The 22,642-nt window shown below is 40.6% G+C and overlaps 1 protein-coding gene across 1 annotated transcript in view; it reads right to left on the bottom strand.

The window, feature by feature from the left end:
- CUNH11orf80 (chromosome unknown C11orf80 homolog) overlaps nt 1-20,816 on the bottom strand; it is a 69,276-nt gene extending 48,460 nt beyond the window's left edge. The window contains 5 exon segments of the mRNA XM_027408677.2: nt 12,669-12,722; nt 17,688-17,826; nt 20,306-20,368; nt 20,371-20,445; nt 20,448-20,816. Of these exon segments, the coding sequence (XP_027264478.1) occupies nt 12,669-12,722; nt 17,688-17,826; nt 20,306-20,368; nt 20,371-20,445; nt 20,448-20,816 (700 nt within the window).
- Between the last annotated feature and the right edge of the window lie 1,826 nt (nt 20,817-22,642).

Raw genomic sequence — 22,642 nt, 5'->3', positions numbered from 1 at the left:
CTGCATCCTGATACTATACATGATACAATACTCTACATGATACAATACTTGAGGTGTTGCCTTCCTAAGTGAAACTGGAAAAGGCAACTGAAAAGGTTTACTGAGACACAGTACAAAAGAACAACATAGAACACAAGGCTGAAACTTTTTTGGGTGTGTGTGTGTGTGTGTCTTTAAGAATTCCCCAGAGCTCTGAGTATAAATAAATAGGAAAGTTGGCAAGATGACTCAGTGGATAAAAGTGCTTGCTACTAAGCCTGACGACAAGTTGCCCTCTGACCTCCATGCATAATACGGTACACACATACCCATACACTTGCTCTCTCTCTGTCTCTCTCTGTCTCTCTCTCTCTCTGTCTCTCTCTCTCTCTCTCTCTCTCTCTCTCACACACACACACACACACACACACACACACACATACACACATGCATGCACAAATAAATAAATAAATATAATAAAAATTTAATGATAAGTATCATTCACAGGACAAAAAACAAAGAAAAGGAAATTACATGGAAATTCTGTAACTGAAAAGTTGAGTACTAGTGCAGAATTAATTCACTGGGTAGATTTGTCAGCAATGTAGACATGAAAAACTAGTCACTGAAATCACTAAAGACTGGTATCAAAAAATATCCCAAACAGGGGGCTGGAGATATGGCTCAGGGGTTAAGAGCATTGACTGTTCTTCCAGAGGTTCTGAGTTCAATTCCCAGCAACCACATGGTGGCTTCACAACCATCTGTAATGTGATCTGGTGTCCTCTTCTGGCATGCACTGTATACATGATAAATAAATAAATAAATAAATCTTTAAAAAAATATCCCAAACAGGGCACAGTGTAATGCATCTGTAGACCCAGCTACCCAGAAGGTTGAGGTAGGAAGAATGTTTCAGTCCAGGAGTTTGAGGCCAGTCTGAGAAACACAGTAAGACACCATCTCCCTTTCCATAAAGCAGTTTTATCTCACATAGAGAACAGAGGTTTGAAAAATTTGAAAAAAAATGAATAAAGTCTTAAGGATCTGCAGGAAAATATCAACCACTATAAACTATATATAATAGAAGTACCAGGAGAAGAAAATTAGAACAAAACAAAAATACTTTAAGAGCATTGGTAAAATCTCCTAAATTTTGAGATGTGAAAATCTCAGCAAACCCCAAACAGGATAAAAGCAAAGGAATTTACATTTAGGTGAACACTGTTAAGGTTATAGTCAGGCAGGCTTGAGATAGCTCAGGAGGCTGAGACAGAAGATCCCAGAAACCTCTGGCCAGCCAGTCCAACCAATTGGTGGTGAGCTGCAAGTTCAGTAGAGGGACTGAAGAAGACACCAGACTTAGACCTCTGGTCTTCACACTCTGCCAGTAGGAGTGCTCAGTGTGTAAAACCATGACAAATTATTTAAGTTTAACATGTTATAGGAGGCAGAGGAGGCCCTGAATTGTGCTGCTGTCATGACGCAACCATGGATGGTAAGGACTACAGCCTGAGTGAGACCCATGGGAAAATGTCAAAGCCTTTCCACCGGGTGAGGTTAACATAAATAAATGGCAAGCCTTCCTTTCTGGTCCAAGTGCAAATATCGATAGTGCATGTAGAAAATGTCCACCATAGCTCTCCTCCACCAGAGACTACTCCCCTAGAGACTATTCCTGAGTTAGTTAACCCTGCCTTCTTGTTCGCCTGTATGTAATAACTTTGCCTTTTCTTTGTCTGTAATACCCTGCCTCCTTATTCATCTACATACGATAACCTTGCCTCCCTGTTCAAATGTATCATAAGCAGTAGTTTAAGTCACATTTGGCTAATCTGACCGTTGAGGTTGTAGAGAGGCAGGTGTAGGCTTAAAAATATAATTGAATTTGTACCCACCCCATTCTCAGTCCATATTCCTTTTATGTGGGCCCATAGTAGTAAGTCGGCCAGGTCCCTTTTCTTTTGTCCAAGACTTGAGTGGCTGAGCACATCATGGTTGATGAATTTCTTAGCTGGGTGAGGTCCATGAACATGCAGTCAGGATCACTGACCCCTCTGCATTTGAAAAGTAGTGAATGAAGATTTGATTCGACATTTCTGAAAGATGACTTATCTTGCTGTTTTTCCTTTTCTAAAGTGTGTCTAGGGATGTTTTATAACATAGAATAATAGCCAGTATAAAAATGACATCAAACCAGTCACCGAAAGAGTGTACCTGTGTTGTCTTAATTAGTCTCGTTTTTTTTTTTTTTTTTTTAGAAATGCAGTACTACTGCCACTTTATTTACTGGTGCATTCTTTGCAAACATTTTTTAAAATATTTTATTTATTATGTATACAACATTCTGCTTCCATGTATGTCTGCAACCAGAAGAGGGCACCAGATCTCATAACGGATGGTTGTGAGCCACCATGTGGTTGCTGGGAATTGAACTCAGGACCTCTGGAAGAGCAGTCAGTGCTCTTAACCTCTGAGCCATCTCCCTAGCCCCTTTACAAACATTGTTATGGTATTATGCCAAAGTACAGGGGTCAGGCCCAGCAAAACATGAGTTTGATGAGTCTCTTGAAGAGACAAAACAAAACAGCAACCGGATCTCAACTTTGCCACTATCACAGGTTGCATTACGTAGCCCTAGTTAGCCTTGAATTCAGAGATCCACCAGCCTCTGCCTTCCAAGTGTTGGGATTAAAGGCATGCACTACCAGACCCAGTCTTAAAGCCTCTTCTTATAAAAGTAATATAGCTCATTTTAGAAATTAAGTAAAGGAGGCTAGATATAGTGGCTCACACCTGTAATCCCCACTCAGAAGGCTGAGGTAGAAGGATTGAGAGTTCAGGGCCAGCCTAGATTCTGTCTCAATACAAAACAGAAGGAAAAGGTGAAAATAAAGAAATGGAAAAAACAATAAAACTTGGGACTAGCAAGATGGCCCAGTGGGTAAACTTGATCTCTACACAGGCCTGATGACATAAAACCTTTGTTTAATCTCCAGGACCTATGGTGAAAAAGATAAAATCAACTCCTGAAAGTTGTCCTCTGACAACTACATGTGTTCTGTGGTATGCATGTGCTCATACTCAACAAACACATAAGACATTAACAAAAATAACATACACAGTGATACATTTAGCATCTTACTGTATTCTTTTTAGAATCCCCATCCACATGTATTTTGACACAGTTGTAGTTATTTACAATAATTTACATTATTTACAACATTTACAATAATTCTATTGCTTTTGTTTTGTTTTGTTTTTTGGTTTTTCGAGACAGGGTTTCTCTGTGTAGCTTTGGAGCCTGTCCTGGAATTTGCTCTGAAGACCAGGCTGGCCTCGAACTCACAGAGATCTGCCTGCCTCTGCCTCCCTGCTGGGATTAAAGGTGTGCACCACCAACACCCGACAATTCTATTGCTTTTTAATTTAATACATTGTATGCATTTTTCATGTTATAGCATAGTCATCTAGTCATTATTTTCATTTGCTAAACTATGCAGACGTACCATATGGCCTGGCTTAATAGCAGAACATCGTGCTCAATATTTAACCTTCAGCACAAAGGAAAAAGAAAAAAGATACTACCATAAATTAGCCACTTTTCTATTAATAGGCATTTATTGATGTTCATACTTGCCCCACTTACTTGTTAGCATGAACAGCAGGACACATCAGGAGCTCATACTGTGTCCTTCAGCAGTTATTTGATCTTTTAGAGACACCTACCTCATAAAGTTGTTTTGGAAGTTAGTGAAGTATATAATGCATAATTCATGCAGAACAGTGGTTATTCTGAGCATATGGTTCTCAATACATGCTAATTAACATTAATGACTCTGGAATTAATATCTTGCTTTTTGGTTTTTCGAGACAGGGTTTCTCTGTGGCTTTGGAGGCTGTCCTGGAACTAGCTCTTATAGACCAGGCTGGTCTTAGAGATCCACTTGCCTCTGCCTCCCAAGTGCTGGTATTAAAGGCATTCACCACCACCCCACCCAGCCTGGAATTAATATCTTAATGCACACAGCTTTTTATCCATTGAAAATTTTGGGGCTACCTGAAGTAGAGTTAAGTTTATCAAACTCCATATTTTTTTTTTTATGGTTCTTGAAATTGCTTTGTTGTTGTTGTTAAAAGATTTATTATGCATACAGTCTTCTGTCTGCAAATATGCCTGCACACCAGAAGAGGGCACCAGATCTCATTACAGATGGTTGTGAGCCACCATGTGGTTGCTGGAAATTGAACTCAGGACCTCTGGAAGAGCAGCCAAGCTCTCTTAACCTCTGAGCCATCTCTCCAGCCCCCTTGAAATTGTTTTTTTTTTTTTAAAAAAAAGGTGTGTCACGTAATAATAGCATTTATAATTTAGATGCAAGTTCCATCATACTTTGCTAGCAATTGGAAGCCAGGTTAAGGACATGTGTTCAATCCCTGAGCCCTACCTGGTTAAAGGAGAAAACAGACTCCTGCAAGTTATCCTCTGCAATCCATACATGCACTGAGGCATGAGGTGCACAAACATACTTGAAAAAATAAATTAAAGCATAATGAGAAATATTAAGGAGGTTTCTGGTGAGATGGATGGCTCAGCAATTAAGAGCACTGTTTCCTCTTCCAGAGGCCCTGAGTTCAGTTCCCAGCAATCAGCAACCATATGGAGGGAGACTCAACTGTCTGTAACTCCCAAATGAATCTAATGCCCTCTTCTAGCCTCCATGGCTACTAAGCACACACATGGCATACTGACATGCATGCAGGCAAAACACTCATACACATAAAAAATTGAGTTAAAAAAAGAAATATTGCTGGCTGGTGTTGATGCACACCTTTAATCCCAGCACTCAGAAGGCAGAGGCAGCTGTATGTCTGTGAGTTCAAGACCACCCTGGTCTACAGAGTGAGTTCCAGGACAACCAGGGCTACACAGAGAAACCCTGTCTAAAAAAACAAAATAAAATAAAAAAGAAAGAAATATCAAGGGAAGCAAAAGAAGAGAGAAGCCCACTCATTTCAGTGTCTTTGAGCTTTAGTCAGCCTTTCTAAAATCTTCCCCAGTGTGAGGCAAATTTGGCAGCAGAAACTCTTTAGAATGCATCAAAAACTTGGTCTCTTCTGGATTAATGGATAACTAGTGATTTATGAAACCACAAAATTCTTCTCTTTAAACTGAGGATAACAAGCTGATGTAAGTCTGGATTTCCTCATCTCTGAAACAGATAACAGGATAACAGGTCTGACCTACCTCTCAAAAAATGAATGATGTCATGTCTTGTTTAAAGAATAGGAAAGCTAGGCATGGTAGCTCATGCCTTTAACCCCAGCACTAGGGAGACAGAAAAAAAAGTAGAGTTCTGTAAATTTGAGACCAGCCTGGTCTACACAATACATAATATGTTCCATGTCAGGCAAGGCTACATAGTGAGATCATCATTAAAAAAGGAGAAGGTTAATCATCATTTCCATAACAGAGCTGGTAAAAATCTGATTGAACTGAATTATGCATCCTTTCACAAGAAAAATGAGTACATCCACAAAACTGCAAAAATTTAAAATTCTATCAAAGACTCTAAATTATGAGTTTCTATTACAGAGAGAAGAGACTAAAGCTGTAAGACAGCACCTGTGGGGGAGAGGCAGGTGTTAGATAATTTCTCAGCCTAAGAGTTGTTGACCCTCTAAAGTGCTAAACTGTAATAGTTTTATTCTCTGGATATAAGAATTTCAGATTTATGGGGAAGGGCCCAGGCCCAGCACAGGAAGATTTGGTGGACTTTGCAGAGTCCCCGTTGAGGGCCCTACCCTGCCTGGGGAGTGGTGGGTGGATGGGGTGGGGGGTAGGTTGGAGGTGGGGGAGGAGGGATGGGGGTGAGGGGAGGAAGAGGGAGAAGGGACTTACATGTGAAACAAGCTTGTTCCCTAACTTGAATTAATAAAAAAAAAAAAGAATTTCAGATTTAAAAATTCAAAGGTTGACCATTATGAGATGCTCTCTCAATGTTGAATAATTTTAGTTCTATCAATCATTTCTCATTGACTTCCAACTAAACTAATGAAGAGGGCAAAATTACACGTTTAGTGGGGGGGAAGAAATCTGGAACGTTAGTAGCTCATTAGGAAAGCTCTTTATTAGCATTCATGAGAGGCCCTGGATTTAATCCCAATCATCACAAAAATGGAAGAAAAGGTTTCAATGATGGTGCAGCAAAGCAGTATTTATACTTTCGAAAGTTAGTATTTTTATCTGGTCTTTTGAAAAAACTTAAAAGATAAAACTTTTCTGACTTAGAAAAAGTAGCTATTTTTAAAATGCCTAACCAAACTGGATAGAGTTAAACAGAATCAATAAAAAAAGGGGGGAGTACTGGGGGCATAGCTCAGTAGTATTGCTCTTAACCTGGCATGTTTAAGGTCTTTCCATCTATCCCCAGAACTGCAATAAATAATTTAAACGAAGCTAATTATAAGCATGGGAACAAGGAAATGGTATTTTCAAAATGTAGGTAAGAACGTCTTTGCTATCTGTTACCCCATTAGCTAGCAGGGTTCATTTGGTTGATCTGTCTAGGTAGGCAAGTGAACCCTTCCTCTGTCACTCATTGTGCGTGTGTCCCTAATATAGCAGGACTGTTCTTCAGCCAATGTTATTTGAATAGCCGCCCTTTCCTGCTAGAGCCTCAAACAAGTTCTTACACAGAGGTAAATAGAGAAGCAAATATAATATGAAGAGACAAACAGAAAAATAAGTATAGACCTATAACTATGGCTTTCTTCTATTACCCATTTCACCATTCCTTTTTTTCCCCACCTAAATAAAGACATGCTAGGAAGCAGTTTCTAGAACCAAGCAAGTTGGACAAACTGAAAAAAAAAAACCATGTTTTACTAAATAGGCATATATTACAGAATTCAGCAGATAATGTATATATAAAGTAAATGATAAATAGAATTACATACAAGTGAATAAGCATACAATGTAGAACAGAATTTACACATTTAAATGTAGTTATGAGAAACTCTAAACACCTAGTTATCTATCTTAGTGTCTTAGTAAAGGTTTCTGTTGCTGTGATGAAACACCATGACCAAAAGCAACTTGGGAAGGAAAGGGTTTATTTGGCTTACATAACCTGAGTCACCACCTATTGAAGAACTCCAAGGCAACTTAACCAGGTGGTTACCTGGGGGCAGGAGCTGATGCAGAGGCCATGGAATGGTGCTACTTACTGGCTTGCTCCCATGGCTTTCTCAGCATGCTTTCTTATAGAATCCAGTACCACTAACCCAGGGGTGGCCCTACCCACAATAGGCTTGGCTCTCTCAAAAAGTCAGTAATTAAGAAAATGCCCTACAGGCTTGCCTTTAGCCTGATTGTATGGATGCATTTTCACAACGGACCGCTGACTCTAGCTCATATCAAGTTAAAATAAAATTACCCAATGCAGTGGCATTGCTCTTGAAAGTCAAGGGACTCTAATTGACAGGTGGCATCAAATTTGATCTTCATTTTTTGTTTGTTTTTGTTTTTAGAGACAGAGTTTATCTGTATAACAGCCATGGTTATCTTAGAATTCACTCTGTAGGACCAAGCTGACCATGAACTCATAGAGATCCACCTGCCTCTGCCTCCTGAGTCCTGGGATCAAAGGCATGTGCCACCATGCCTGGCTTGTTTTGTTTTTAACAAGCAAATAGGAAATGATTCAGAGAAGAACCTAAAAGTACTTTTAAAAGATTTTTTAAATTTTTTTATTTTTATTTCATGTACATTGGTGTTTTGCCTGCATGTATGTCTGTGTGAGGCTATCAGATACCCTGAACTGGAGTTACAGACAGTTGTAAGATGTCATATGTGTGCTAGAATTGAACCCGGATCCTCAGGAAGAGCAGCCAGTGTTCTTAACTGCTGAGCCATCTCTCCAGCCCTAAAAGCACTTTTAAATGAACTCAATAAACAATTGTATATTATAAAGACATAATTAACAAAAAATGAGTTTGTTAGATAACAAAGAAAAAAAACTAAGAAACTCACTCCTCATTTTTCTAGGCAATATTTCTAACCCTGGAGAATTATAAGAATGTTGACATAATTAAAAAGGAATCTTGAAGCTGGGAAGTGGTGGTGGCACATGCCTTTAATCCCAGCACTTGGGAGGCAGAGGCAGGTGGATCTCTGAGTTCAAGGCCAACCTGGTCTACAAATCAAGTTTCAGGACAGCCAGAGCTGTTGTTACACAGAGAAACCCTGTCTGGAAAAACCAACAACAAAAGGAGAAATAAAAAAAAAGCAAATAAATAGATACATCAAATAGTAATTTAAGAAAGCATGTTACACATATTTCAGAATAACTCCCAAACAGAATAGTTGATTTGACAAGCGATTCCATTGGTGTTAGCAGACATGTCAGTGATAGAATATGAAAAAAAATGTCTTGTGATGTAACTTTGAGGACTACCCTCTGGATTACCACAAAAGTTCTGTGAACACAGCTCCCTTAGAATCCTGTCACATCGTATTTTACTTGTAGAGCTGATTCTCATTTCTGTCACTACATGACAAGGCAGATAGTCAATAAAGGTTTACTGAATAAAAGCATGAGTCGTTAGAAACTGGAGAAGGATTAAAAGAAACAAGTCTAGAAAGGCAGGACACTTGGGAAGTTGCCTTGGTCTGCTGCTTATTTATACAGCATAAAGTATGAGCCTATTTGTAGAAAATGATCTGGAATGCCCAGATGGTAGAAGCCAAAGAGGTGAAGACAATGGAAGCTATATTATTCCAGCGATTCAGCTCCCTTAAAGAAGTACCTTATTCAGGCACTGACAGAAATCAAGTGAGGGATGAAGATGGCAATGTGCTCCCACTGAATTCAGAGATATACTACTAATTTTGAAAGATATACAACTCCTCAGCATCTGGACCCTGGTGATTAATGAATCAGCTTCCAGAAACTCCCTGATGAAGCTAATTAAACAGTGTAAAGACAGTGGACCAATTTAAAGCAGTTTGCTAACAGTGTTATAGGAATGTTAAATAAATAATAATAGTAATAAAGGCATAATTAATGACGCATAAGCCAAGGAGCTAAGGGATTTGAGTCTTAGTCTTGGCCAATTTTGTTTGTGAGCTTCACTGAGCAATTTATGCTACTAATTAGTATGAATAAATAGCATTATGGAGTGAAGGTTAGTATTATGAGCCCTAACAACTGAAGAATTAAGCTGAAGTTGGCTACTAAATGTGACTGACAATGAACAAATGACTCAATTTTTACTGCATATTTTATCCATAATATTTCATATTTGAACAAAGAGACATTCACTATTTATCATAGTTATATAAAAATATATTAAACAAAATTGTTTGAGCTTTAAAAATTAGCAGTTAAATCTAAGTCACCATGACACTATCTAAATTTTGTATTAGTATAAAAATGTGATTGTTCTATAAATGACACTTGATGCTTCTTCCCTACTAGTTACAATGGCAATAACTTACTTCTTTGTTGTTATGGGGTTTCATTTTTCAAAGCACTTTCACAAATATTAGTTGAAGCAGCTTTACATAATCTGACCACTCCTTGCACAAGTATGAGTTGATGTAACAGAAAATCCTAGCTGGTGTTGGTTGTGCATGCCTTTAATCCCAGCACTCGGGAGGCAGAGGCAGGTGGATCTCTGTGAGTTCAAGGCCAGCCTGGTCTCCAGAGTGAGTGCCAGGATAGGCTCCAAAGCTACACAGGGTTTTCAAAACCCTGTCTCGAGAAAAAAAAAAAGAAAAGAAAAGAAAAAGAAAAAAAAAGAAAAATGAAAATCCTATTACCTCCCCACTGCTCATAACACATTCCTTCTGCCTATAGAGATTCCTATTTTCACACATATCATCTGGAGCAGTGGCATTAGGTACGTTCTTTAAATTGTCTGTATCATCCCATGGAAACAATCCCCAAAAGAAGAGCAACTAACTATAAGTAAGAGAGACGATTTTGAGGCTACTGATCAATGATTCTTTTTTAGGAGGGGAGGGGATTGGGTTTTTGAGACAGGGTTTCATGTAGTTCAGGTTGGTCTCAAATTCACTAGGTAGCCAAGGAATTAAACTTCTGATTCTCCAGTTCTCAAGTGCTGTGATCACAGGCATGTACCATCATGTCCAGTCACAACCCACCACTTTGAACTTGAATTCAGGTCTCCAAAGTCTTGGATTTAGAGGAACTCTTCAGGACAGTAAGTTGATGACACCTTTCTTATGGGACAGCTTGGGAGTCAGTAGGGCAATAGGGCAGAGTGATTAAAATATAAGTATGATACAGCTCAGTTGGTAGTGTGCTTCCTTAGCATGCAAGAGGCCATGGGTCCCATCCCAGCACATCATAAATTGGACATGGTTTCTCAAAAACAATGAAGAAATAGAAGTGGGATGGGCATGATGGCACATGCCTTTAACCCCAGAATTCAGGAGGCAGAGGCAAGTGAGTTCGAAGCCAACTTGGTCTAAATAGCAAGATCCCAGGACAAATCAAGGCTACATAATAGAGAGACTCTGTCTCAAGAAACCAAAAACAAGCCGGGTGTTGGTGGCACATGCCTTTAATCCCAGCACTCGGGAGGCAGAGGCAGGCGGATCTCTGTGAGTTAGAGGCAGAGCAAGTGCCAGGATAGGCTCCATAGCTACACAGAGAAACCCTGTCTCAAAAAACCAAAGGGAAAAAAAAAAGAAAGAAAGAAACCAAAAACATCCAGGCATTGGTGTCGCTCACCTTTAATTGCAGCACTCAATAGACAGAGGCAGGCAGACAACAAGAATAGCTTTGTAGCACCAATAATAAAAACCCAGAGACAGATATTGGGGTTAAAGCTGAAGACCAGAGAAGCAAAGTGGCCAACCACTAGAGAGTTCTCACCTCTCCGAATGCTCAGACCAAAGGGCCTATCATGTCTTCTGATTGCATTTCCAAACTTCACTGTTCCTCGGACTCAAGCAGACTGCACTGAGCTCCTGCCTTATTATTCCTCTCTAGTGCTGGGGTTAAAGATGTGTTATCCCAAATGCTGGGATCAAAGGTGTGGTGTGAGCTCTGTTTCTCTTTTAGATTGATTCACTCACAAGTAGCCAAGGGTGGCCTTGAACTCACGGACATCCATCTGCCTCTGTCTCTGGGGTTAAAGAGTGATGGGATTGAAGGTGTGGACACCACTGCCTGTCCTCTATGGCTAACTAGTGGTTTAGGTGTGTGGCTAACTAGGGTTCAGTGTGTGTGTGGCTAACTAGCGGCTTAGCTCTGCACTCTGATCTTCAAGCAAGCTTTATTTTTTAGATATAAACAAAATATCACCACATGGTTCTATCCTCATTATCTCTTTAAAATTTAGAACTTGGGTTGTCTAAACATAAGGTTACTTCCAGGGAAAATGTTCTAGCTCTAAGAGCAGTTTATACCCATGTTTAGTTACTGTGCAACCCTGAGTGATAGTCAGGCATGCTGCTCTCTAAGAAAAGTGGGATATGCTGCCTCCCCGAGCATGGTCTGCCTCCATGGGTGTGGTCAGCTGTCCCCAAAGTGTATGCAACTGCAGGCATTAAGAAACTCAAATCTCAGCTGGGCAGAGGGCCGTGGTGGCGCATGCCTTTAATCCCAGCACTCAGGAGGCAGAGGAGGTGTATCTCTGTGAGTTCGAGACCAACCTGGTCTACAAGAGCTAGTTCCAGGATAGATTCCAAAGCCACAGAGAAACCCTGTCTAGAAAACAAAACAAGAAAGAAAGAAAGAAAGAAAGAAAGAAAGAAAGAAAGAAAGAAAGAAAGAAAGAAAGAAACTCAAATCTCAAGAATGTTGTCATGGAGGGGAAGAAGAAAGGCAAAATTAGATGCTTGATAACAAACTAGTAAATAACTGCTAGAAGCTAAAAAAGATCTAGATATTTTCCTCATAAAGTTGCAGATCAATTCCTATGAAAACTTTACATAAAAGCTCATTTTTAATTTGTAATTTACGTAAAAACATTATAGTGATTAATGTCACTCTAACCCCCTGTTCAAATTATCAAAATATAACTGGCAGAATAAGATATATACATCTAGTTATATGTACCTGCAGTATGCTCATAATTAGATATGACTATCTGGTTAAGGGTAACTTTTAGCATGCACATAACTAGAGTATTAAAGTAAAATTCTTTTGTTAAGATTTGGGGTTTTTAGTTTTTAAATTTAATTTAAAAATTTTTAATTTTAATGAGCATTTTGTTCGCATATATGTGTATCACAGGCATGGCTGATGCTTGAAGAAGACAGAAGAGGGAGCATGATCCCTAGAACAGAAGTAATAGTTGTGAGCAGTCTTGTGGGTGCTAGCACTGAACCTCAGTCCTCTGCAAAAGCACTCAGTGCCCATGTTGGGCAGCTCACAACCATCAGCATCAGATCTGACTTCCTTTCTAAACCCAGAAGACATCCACATACAAGTGGCATATATACACATGGAAACATACACATAACTGAAAAATAAAATACATCTTTAAAAAGAAACCTAGTGTTTATCTGAAAGTCAAATTTAAGTGGGTACCCTATATTTTTATTTACTAAACCAAGGAATTCTATCCTTCAGAATAAATCTATTTCAGAAAAACACCAAACTCATAGACAGAAAGATATTTAATCTCCTGGAAATTAGGTAATTGTTTACCTTGTAGAAATTTCTTGAAGACCAAGCCACCATAAATATTTCCTGTAGAAGCAACTGTAAGAAAAAAATGCAAAAAAAAATGGAAAACAATTAAGTAGATTTGACTTTAAAAAAATCAGTGGATCTCTGAAAATACTGCTTTTAGATATGGAACATTAAAAAAAGACCTTATTAATGAGTTCAGTATAAATAGAGGGCAAAAGAGGTACTATGAGGTACAATGAATATGTGAGGGTTGATGATAACCAATGGCAATTCTTTTCACCTATATTTAGCACCTATAATCAACACCGGGACTGTTCCTTTAGATGCTATTATACTAGAAAGAACAGGATTATGGAAAACTCTAAACTGCAACTACTGATCAGAATACATGATGCCAGTAACTAACAATTGAGTGCAAGACTTGAAATACTGGCCATTTTTGAACCAATCTTACTCTGAAATAGAAGCTATTTTGTCAATCAATTTGGTTAAGAATTATTTGTACCTAGATACCTAGATTTCAAAAAGAGCCAACTTTTTTTATCCTCTTTTAAAACTGAATTTAATTAGAATTTTACCTCCTCTTTTCAGTATCCTCGAGGCTGGCCCTCCCTAACCCTGATGCAGGGAGAAGCTGTTCTCTGAATATGCTGAAGCTTCTGTGATGAAAACCAAAACTGTCTTTTAAGAAGTGGGTTTATTGAATCTAAACACTGAGCACTGAGATAACATGCCTCTTCCCCTGCTTCAGAAATGTTAGATGAGTCGGGTGGTGCAGCGCACGCCTTTAATCCCAGCACTCGGGAGGCAGAGGCAGGTGGATCTCTGAGTTCGAGACCAGCCTGGTCTACAAGAGCTAGTTCCAGGTCAGCCTCCAAAGCCACAGAGAAACCCTGTCTGGAAAAACCAAACCAAACCAAACCAAACCAAAAGTTAGCTGTTAGGTTTTTGCCCATCAAAATGGAAAATCTAAGAGTAAAGACATAACAATACTGATATTGAACAAAAATGAGGTTTCCTCAACAAAGAGTTGGAAGAAAAACTGGAGGAAATTACCTCAAAAATATGAAAATAGGGAATAAAATTTTAGAAAAAAAGTTCTACAAATCCACTGCTGTTGAAGAACCACAAGCAAAATTTCCCACACCTGACCTGGGGGATGGAGAGATGGTTCAGTGGTTAAGAGCACTACTGCTTTTCCAGAGGACCTGGGTTCAGTTCCCAGTGCCCACATGGCAGTTCACAACTGTCTATAACTCCAGTTCCAGGGTACTCAACACTCTCACGTAGACATACATGCAGGCAAAACACTAATGCACATTAAATTAAAATAAATTAAATTTAAAAATAAATAAATTTAAAAATTAAAATAAATAATTTTTAAAAAGTTTCCCACACCTGGGGGTGGAGAGGTGCCTTGGTCCTGCCTCAACGAGATGATGGGACAGACTTAGTAGACTTACCCTCTCCAAGGAGCAGATGGGAGGAGGGGGAGTTGGGGGCAGTGAGAAAAGAGGAGGGAAGGGGAACTGAGATTGGAATATAAAAAATAAATTAATAAAAAAGTTTCCCACACCCAAAGGACAAGATTTACTTGGAAAAGGCTGAACCCTGGGTATGATGGAAGAAAGCTGATCCCACAGCAAGGCACAGTACTGTGAATCTTCAGAAGAATGAAGATCAGCAACTTGTGGTTACTCTCTTCTTCCTAAGTACAAGTAGACTACAATTCAGAGATCCTTGGCAAGTGCAGAGCAATTATGGTAATAAGACTAAAAGATTGGGAACAGGAGTAATCCATGTAATTTTCAAGCCTAGTCTTAAAAATATTTGAGTTATAAGTCTTCTTCTCTTTCTCCATCATTAGCTGAATGGATAGATATTAGATTGCCTAGGGGAACATGAAGCCACAAGACTAAAATATCTTAGATTCTATTTTAAAACAAATATATCCCTGTACATACAATCACCTGGTGGTAAAATAAAGGAAAAACAAACATTGGATGTGTTAAATCACTGAAATTTGAAAAATTATCTATTATATCTAATAATACAAAGATAAAATGTTATATAAGCTTACAGGGAGAAAATGAAAAATAGGTCATATACAGAATAATCATAAAGACCAGAATTTTCAATAGCAACAGGGGAGTTACTAAACAACATTGTAACATCAGCAAAATTCTGAAGGGAAATCAATTATCTGCCAAACTATCAGTCAAGTATGGGATACAGACATTTTCAGAAATACAAGGTCTTGAGTAGGTCCCTAACCCTCTTTGTTAGGGAGCTACTACAGCCTAAGAGCCATCAAAATAGTGAGTAAGCAAAGAAATAGAGAGATTGGGATCCAGAAAACAAAATCCAACACAAGAGGAAAAAAAAAAAAGCAGGGACACCCAGAGAAACCCCTCAAATAAATAGCTCTATATACCAGAAACAGAAGGCATCAAAACTAAAGCAGGTTGGAGGCCATCATGGTGGCTTATACCTGTAATCCTACTTCTCAGAAGGCTAAAGCCAGAGGACTGTTAGAATTCAAGTTAGGAGACTACCTGCCTATTTCGGATCCCCACCAGCACATAAGGCGGGGGTGGTAGCATACACCTGTAACTCTAGCACTCTGGAAGTAGAGGAAGGAGAAGACCCAGTTCAGGGTCACCCTTGGCTACATGCTGAGTCATAGGCCATCCTGGGTCACATGAGACTCTTTCTTAACAGTCAGTAATAACAATGCCTTTAAATTTTTTTTAAGGGGCTAGAGAGATGGCTCAGAAGCTAATAGTGCTTAGTTCTGCTACAAAGAACCAGAATTCAGTTACGAACTGGGCAGCTCACAACTTCCATAATTCGAGCTCCAGAGGGATCCAACACCTCTAGCCTCCTTGGGCACTGGCATTCACATATTCACATACACACACACACACACACACACACACACACACACACACACACACACACGCACGCACGCACGCACGCGCACACAGAAACACACACAGAACTAAAAATAAACCTTTTTAATGAAAAAGATATTACCAAACAAATATGTTTAGAAACAGTAGCCTTTAGGAGGGAAAAAGTCAGGGGGCTGGGCCATCTCATAGCTCTTTTGTGTGTGTGTGTGTGTGTGTGTGTGTGTGTGTGTGTGTGTGTGTGTGTATAACATGTGAGTGTATGCGCAAGAAACTGTGTGCATGCATTCATGTCAAGGGTAGAAGTTGGTATTGTGTTTCTTCCTTAATTATTTCCCTAATTTTCCCCCTTCTTCTCATATATATGTGAAGTTTGAGTCATGTGAAGGGGCAAGACTGATGTTAGGGATCTTCAATTGCTCTTCCATATTCTATGAGGTAGGGTCTTTAAAACACTGATCGACATATATGGCTAGTTTCACTAACCAGTTTGCTCCTGGCATCCTAGTCTCTACCTTCCAAGGCTCAAATTATAAGCAGATCACCACCATCTGGCATCCACATAAATTATGGATATCTTCACTCTCAGCATATGCTGACCTGGAACTCATTATATATGCCAGGCTGAACTCAAATTCACAGCAACCCTCCTGCCTCAGCCTCCCAAGTGTTGTGACCACCACGTCTGGCCTGAACTATCTCACTTCTAAAATTGTATGCCTATACAACTTATAAAACTTGAAACAAAGGAAGTTTCCAAAAATGAATGAAGTTGATTTCTACATGTTAATACAAAACATTGCCTACTTTTACTTAAAAAGCATGTGAAACTATAATATACTAATTGCATTTTTAAATTCAATAACTGTGCACAATACACAGAAAAATATGGAACATATTGAATGTTAATAATTATTCCAGAGAGTCAGATAACTAGAAAGTCATATTCCATAATATGTTTCTGAAATGATGCACTATATGTCAGGTGTATATCACCTTTTTCTTGACATACTATAAATAAACTAACTACATGAAGGTCAGAGATAACAGAGTAGTACCATCTATGCCAGACATGCTGATGAAGTCCATTATGTTCAAAAAGTCTTGGAATTGTGATAAGAGCATACACCATTCATTATTTCTTTTCTTTTCCCTTTCCTTTATTTTTGCCTCTTTTGAAATTGTCAAAGTCCATACACAGAAAAAAGTAAAACTCAATATAATTTTGTTTGGAAAGAGTAACTTAAAACCAAGAGCAAAAGTAAAATTGTTTCGAGCAATTTTTTAAATTTTTATTTATTTTTATTTCATGTGCATTGGTGTTTTGCCTGCATGTATGATTGTATGAGAGTGTCGGATTACCGACAATTGTAAGTTGCCATGTGTGTGCTGGGGATTGAACCTGGATCCTCTGGAACAGCATCCAGTGCTCTTAAACACTGAGCCATTTCCCTAGCCCCTGCTTTGAGCAATTTTAATTTAAGATAGCTATATAGTCTCACAACAAGAATAATTCTTTTTACCTTCCCTTTATTGAACACTTATAAATCTATTACCAAATACTTATTAAAAATCATTTTGGCGCCTGGCATTAATGGCCCATGCCTTTAATCCCAGCACTCAGGAGTCAGAGGCGGGTGGATCTTGGTGAGTTCAAGGCCAGCCTGGTCTCCAGAGCAAGTGCCAGGATAGGCTCCAAAGCTACACAGAGAAACTCTGTCTTGAAAAAACAAAAAATGTTGCAGCCCAGGTGCAGTGAGGAGGGCCTGGGCCCTCCCCCAAATGATATGATGGACTTTGGGGGTCCCTGATGGAGGATATCGATGTCCCTGGGGAGGAGTTGGGGGATGGGTTGGGGGGGTTGGGGGGGAGCATGGGTGGATGGGAGGTCGAGGGAGTGGGGGGATAGATATGTAAATATGAGTAGTAATTAAAGAATTAAAAAAATCAATAAAAGTTGATTATTTGTATGCAGATGTCATACAATTACCTCAAAAAATCATTTTGACTTTATAGCTGCACTAGAAAAGATTGTGACAAATTGGAAACTTTATACAAACCATGACATGCAAACTACAACAAAACAACAACAGAGAATCAGTGATTTTCTTCTTCTACTTACTAGTTATTGCACAATGAAGAGAATTTGGCAAACGCTTAGAACTTAGTGCTTCTATGGAAATCATTAGCTGCCCTTCTAGCAATGCTCCCTTTACTATTCCTGTTTCACATTTCCAGTGAATGATTAAATATCTCAAAATCTGAAAAGAACAAAATCCAAATAAAACACAATCTTTAAAATCATGCTCCTAACAAACTTGTATGACAAAGTTAAAACTCTAACATATAGAATACTGTATTCATGCTTATGAAATCTCAGATTTACATTTGTTCAGAGCACAACATTGTATCTAAACACAAAAAATAGTTGGGAAGTGACATGAGTAGGCAGAATAGTTTAACATTATTCCAACCATGATGGGAAATTATGACTGTAAAGTCTCTGGGTAAGTTCATCTGGAAATGAAAATTAAAAATTAAACAGCAGTTTTTTTTTCTTTTTTCTCCAAATACAAGCCAACTATGGAGAAGACTGGCATCTAATTATGATCATCTTTACCATTCTAGCGAACATTTTTGAGGGGCAGAATGAGAGAAATGCTTAGCTACATTATTCAAGAATGCTGGAGGACCTGCCCCAAATGACTTTACAGATTTTTGATGATCCCTAGTGGAAGGCCTCACCCTCCCTGGGGAGTGGTTGAGGGATGGGATGGGGATGTTGGTGGGGGGCATGGGAGGATGGGGGGGGGAACTGGGATTGATATTTAAAATAAGATTGTTTCTCATTTTTTAAAAGATTTTATTTATTTATTTATTTATTTACTTATTTATTTATTATGTATACAACATTCTGCTTCCATGTATATCTGCACACCAGAAGAGGGCACCAGATCTCATAACGGATGGTTGTGAGCCACCATGTGGTTGCTGGGAATTGAACTCAGGATCTCTGGAAGAGCAGCCGGTGCTCTTAACCTCTGAGCCATCTCTCCAGCCCGATTGTTTCTAATTTAAACAAAATTTATATTTAAAAAAAGAACGTTGGGAGAGCCAGGAGGTGGTGGTGCACATCTTTGATTCTAGCACTCAGGAGGCAGAGGCAGATGGATCTCTGTGAGTTCAAGGCCAACCTGGTCTACAGAGTGAGTTCCAGGACAGCCAGGGCTACACAGAGAAACCGTCTCAAAAAAAAAAAAAAAATGCTGGAGAAGGAATGGAGAACGCATTCTAAGGTTAAGAGCACTTGCTCTTCCTGCAGAAGGCCAGAGTTCAGTTCTGAGCACCAACAAGGTACCTCACAATTTTGTTTGCTTTGCAAACCAAGACGGCCTTGAACTCAGAGATCCACCTGCCTCTGCTTCCTAAGTGCTGGAATTAAAGGCCTGCACAACCACACCAGGCTGAAAAGTCTTATTTTTATGTGTATGAGTATTTTGTCTGTACATACATAAGTGCACCACACGCTTGCTGCCCACAGAGGTTAGAAGGCAGCATTGTCACCAGGGTGTTGTGAATTAAACTTCAGGCCTCTGCAAGGGCAACAAGCACTATAAAATTCCTCAGCCAATGGTTCCTTTTTTTTTTTTTTTTTTAGGCAGAGAGTTCTGAGTAAACAAATTTGGGAACTAAGATCCTGCTTCGCCCCAGAGTTGGTGAAGACAGTTTCCAGGCACTTCTACAATCTAACAGCTTCCTTCACATTATCTTCTGATTTCCTGTGCACCCTCTGTTCAGATTTTTCCAGCGTCTTTATGTATAATGATAGCAGTTGGGAAAAGAATACTAGCTGGTGAGTCAGAGCCCTGGGTTCTATCCCAGGTTCTGTCATCTGTGAAATCTAATCCCCCAACTTCCTTTGACGATGACAAAGAAGACACGAGGACCACGAATACCCTAAGTTATCTCTGAGCCTGTGATTCTGTCTATATTCACCTGTACGGTGTCCTTTAGAAGGTCTGGAGCTAAGTGCTCCATTAGCTAAAGCTGCAAAGTTCAGCAATGGAGTGAACGCACGTGGCTAGTTGGTACCAGGTGTTCAATCAGTGCCATTCTCCAGAACCAAAGTTTGCAGACTACAGGTATGGAGAACTAGGATGAGCCCTTGGATTCAACCTTTTGTCATTCAGCCCAGGCTCTGCACCTCTCAGTGGCTGCCCCCGGGGTGGTATCACACCTTGTCCTCGCATTCCCGTTTTGGATAGATTGGTGCCTCCTTGCATATCCTCTGACTCCCTGGTCCACCCTTTCATGGCTGCACATTCCCTTCCCGCCTTTCCAAGTCCCCTCTCAGCATAGGTGGGTAAGAAAACGTTGGGAATCAAGCTGACCGACTTCTGCCCCCTCTCAGAATCATCTCAGGTTTAGCAAACACCATAGTTCATGAGCCTTCGCGTTCTCAGCTTTAGGTGGTGGTGTTAACTCCCACGAAGGCAAGCCCGGAATACACTGGTTCCTCACAATGGACCCACGAGGGTGATGGATAGTCCAGCACCCCCATGCCTCGGGCCTCACGCCCTCCCCACAATCCCCAAAAAAGCGGAATTTAAGTTTTTCTTGCCATTCACAGCATTTTCTCCTCCACCTCAGGAAATGCCAGATGCCTCCGCCCAAGCTTTGAGGTCTCCTCACAATACCCTCTTCTCAGAAAAGTGTTTTTTTCTCCCTTCCCAGCATCACCTCACAGACAGCCAAAGCCGTCCTCTCCATTCTGTAAGGAGAGCGGCCTGCCGCAGCGCTCAGGATTGCTAGTTGGTCACAACCTCTTCTTCCTCAGCTAGAGCTTCAACCTGGACGAGCGCCCCGCCAGGCCGCCGCGAGCCAGTCCCTTCCCGCCCGCCAGTGCGATCGCCCCGCCCCCGGCCTCGCGCCTGCGCACTGCGGGAGCTGCCCGCGGCCGCCCGCCCCGGGCGGGTGGGTGGGTGGGCGGACAGGTGGCACGGTTGCCAGGGTTGGAGGCGAGCCGGGAAGAGGCCGGGCGATGACTCCTGAGGAGACTTTCCCACGGTCTCGCCAAGACGCGGCCCTCGGCCCTTTTCAAAGCGCTTTGATAGCCCTCGGCGTTTTCCAGGGCCGGTCCCTGGAAAGCTGCGGCTGCGTAGTGCAGGATTCCCAAGCTGGCCCTAGACCCCAACCGGCCTCGCCTTCTGTTCTGAGGGCGGTGCCTGGGACCAGACTTTGCTTCCCACATCTAACAGAGGGAAGTTTGGGTGGCTAATTAAATCAGAATTTTAGGCAAACGATTTTTAACCCCATATTATGCATGCCATGCAATAAGATTTGGGATAAATACTAAGAAAATTATTTTGAAATTCAAAGCTGGGGAGCTGGGGGCCCTGTGTTGTATCTGGCGACCTGTCCCCAGGCCTCTCCCCAGTCTATTCTAGGAGGAAGCTTCCCACTCCCCACCAGACTCTTCCTTCTCCACGTTTGACTTCACAAAATGTATGGGTGACAAGCAGCTCTGAGTGTCCCCAGCTGGAAGGAAGTCCTACAGGCTACAGAACCGGCTTCGTGAGATGGACTTAGGCTCACAACTACCGAGAATCTGACAGATTGTTCCTTGGGTTGCCAAAAGAAGACACTGGTATGAAAGATTCTTGCCTGGCAACGAGTTACCCAAAGAGGAGGGTGGAACAGGGTGTTGGCCGCTTTCCTTCGGAGAAAATTCTTCCACTCCAGAAGCTGGGATTGGACAGAACCTGCTGTGGAGCTGGCAGAGTGCCTGCCCCGGACAAACCTTGGTGCTACCTCAAAGAACATGTCTCCTGGGACCGAATCATACCCCTTTCCAGTGTGCTCAGGACTCTTGCCCCGATTCCCCATCTCGGGTGTTCACAGCTAGACATACTGGAGAGGTGACTTTTATTTCTGGAATATTCATTTTAGTCATCAGAATTAAAATCTGACATTTGGGAAGTTACTGGAGTCTTTCCCTCCTTTTCACATCTCATTTAAAATATTTCCCATTGAAAATGTCAGCTCAGCAGAAAAGCTCCGCCTTGAAAATACCACTGGAGATAAAGGGTGGGGGAACAATAGCTAATGGCAAAGTACTTCAGGTGAGTTGGTTTTCTTGGCTATCAGCCCTCATCCTTGGAATGAGCCTCAGGGATAAAGGTACAGGGAACACCCAACACTATCCTGTATGTAGGCATATACTTAACAAAGTAGCCTGGTAGAGAGCACCATCCCATTGAATCTAGACCAAAGTGGGGCAGCCTTTGATAATAGGGTCTGCCTTCATGGCTTCCATAGTATTTATTCTTGTAATCAGGCAAGGTTTGATACAGACTTGACATTTGCTGAGCCCCAACACTGTGTGTGCTATATACTCTCTACCTCTTTCTAGCTCCACTTGTTAAAAGTAATCCTGAGTAACAGGTACTATTAAACAATGAAGATGAGGCTCTAGGGAGAGGTTGTGTAACACTCAGTTTGTAAATGTCACAACCAGAATCTTAGAAAAAAAAAATCTCCTAAGTCTTCCTTGCACTTGTCTGCATCTACCCAGTGTTTCTCCCACCTGGATGAGACCTGCCTGGCTGTCTGGGAGTTCTGTAGTGTGACATTATTGATGTTACCATAAAATGGGAACCCCCTCTACAAGATCCAATGAACCAAAGCAGTGATACCCTCCTCTCCTGCAAACCAGGATTTGAATAAGCCATGGCGGCGACTCACTTTTTTTACTCATCAGCTTGTATTTCCAACCTGGTTGGATCTAGTAAGGAATATGCTGTTGGATACCACATTATGAAACCATGTTCACTCAGATTCCTCCCTCGGGTCAACAAATTCTATACTCAGAAGGGACTGACCACTTATCTTCATAGATTAAGATGTGTGAGGCCAAAAGAAATTAAATGGCCTGACTAAGGTAAGGTTACTTAGTCCACCAAGTTGATTGGGTTGACTGAGAAGCTTTTGCGTGTAACTTAGCATATTTTTAGCCTGGTATCTTACTTGAAGTGTTTTCAAGGACCCACTCTCACTGATTCCGAGACTGTGTGGCAT

Source organism: Cricetulus griseus, chromosome 3, assembly GCF_003668045.3.
Source record: "Cricetulus griseus strain 17A/GY chromosome 3, alternate assembly CriGri-PICRH-1.0, whole genome shotgun sequence".
Taxonomy (NCBI): Eukaryota; Metazoa; Chordata; class Mammalia; order Rodentia; family Cricetidae; genus Cricetulus; species Cricetulus griseus.
The sequence above is the reverse complement of the archived record's forward strand: the minus strand, read 5'-3'. Positions and strand labels throughout refer to the sequence as shown.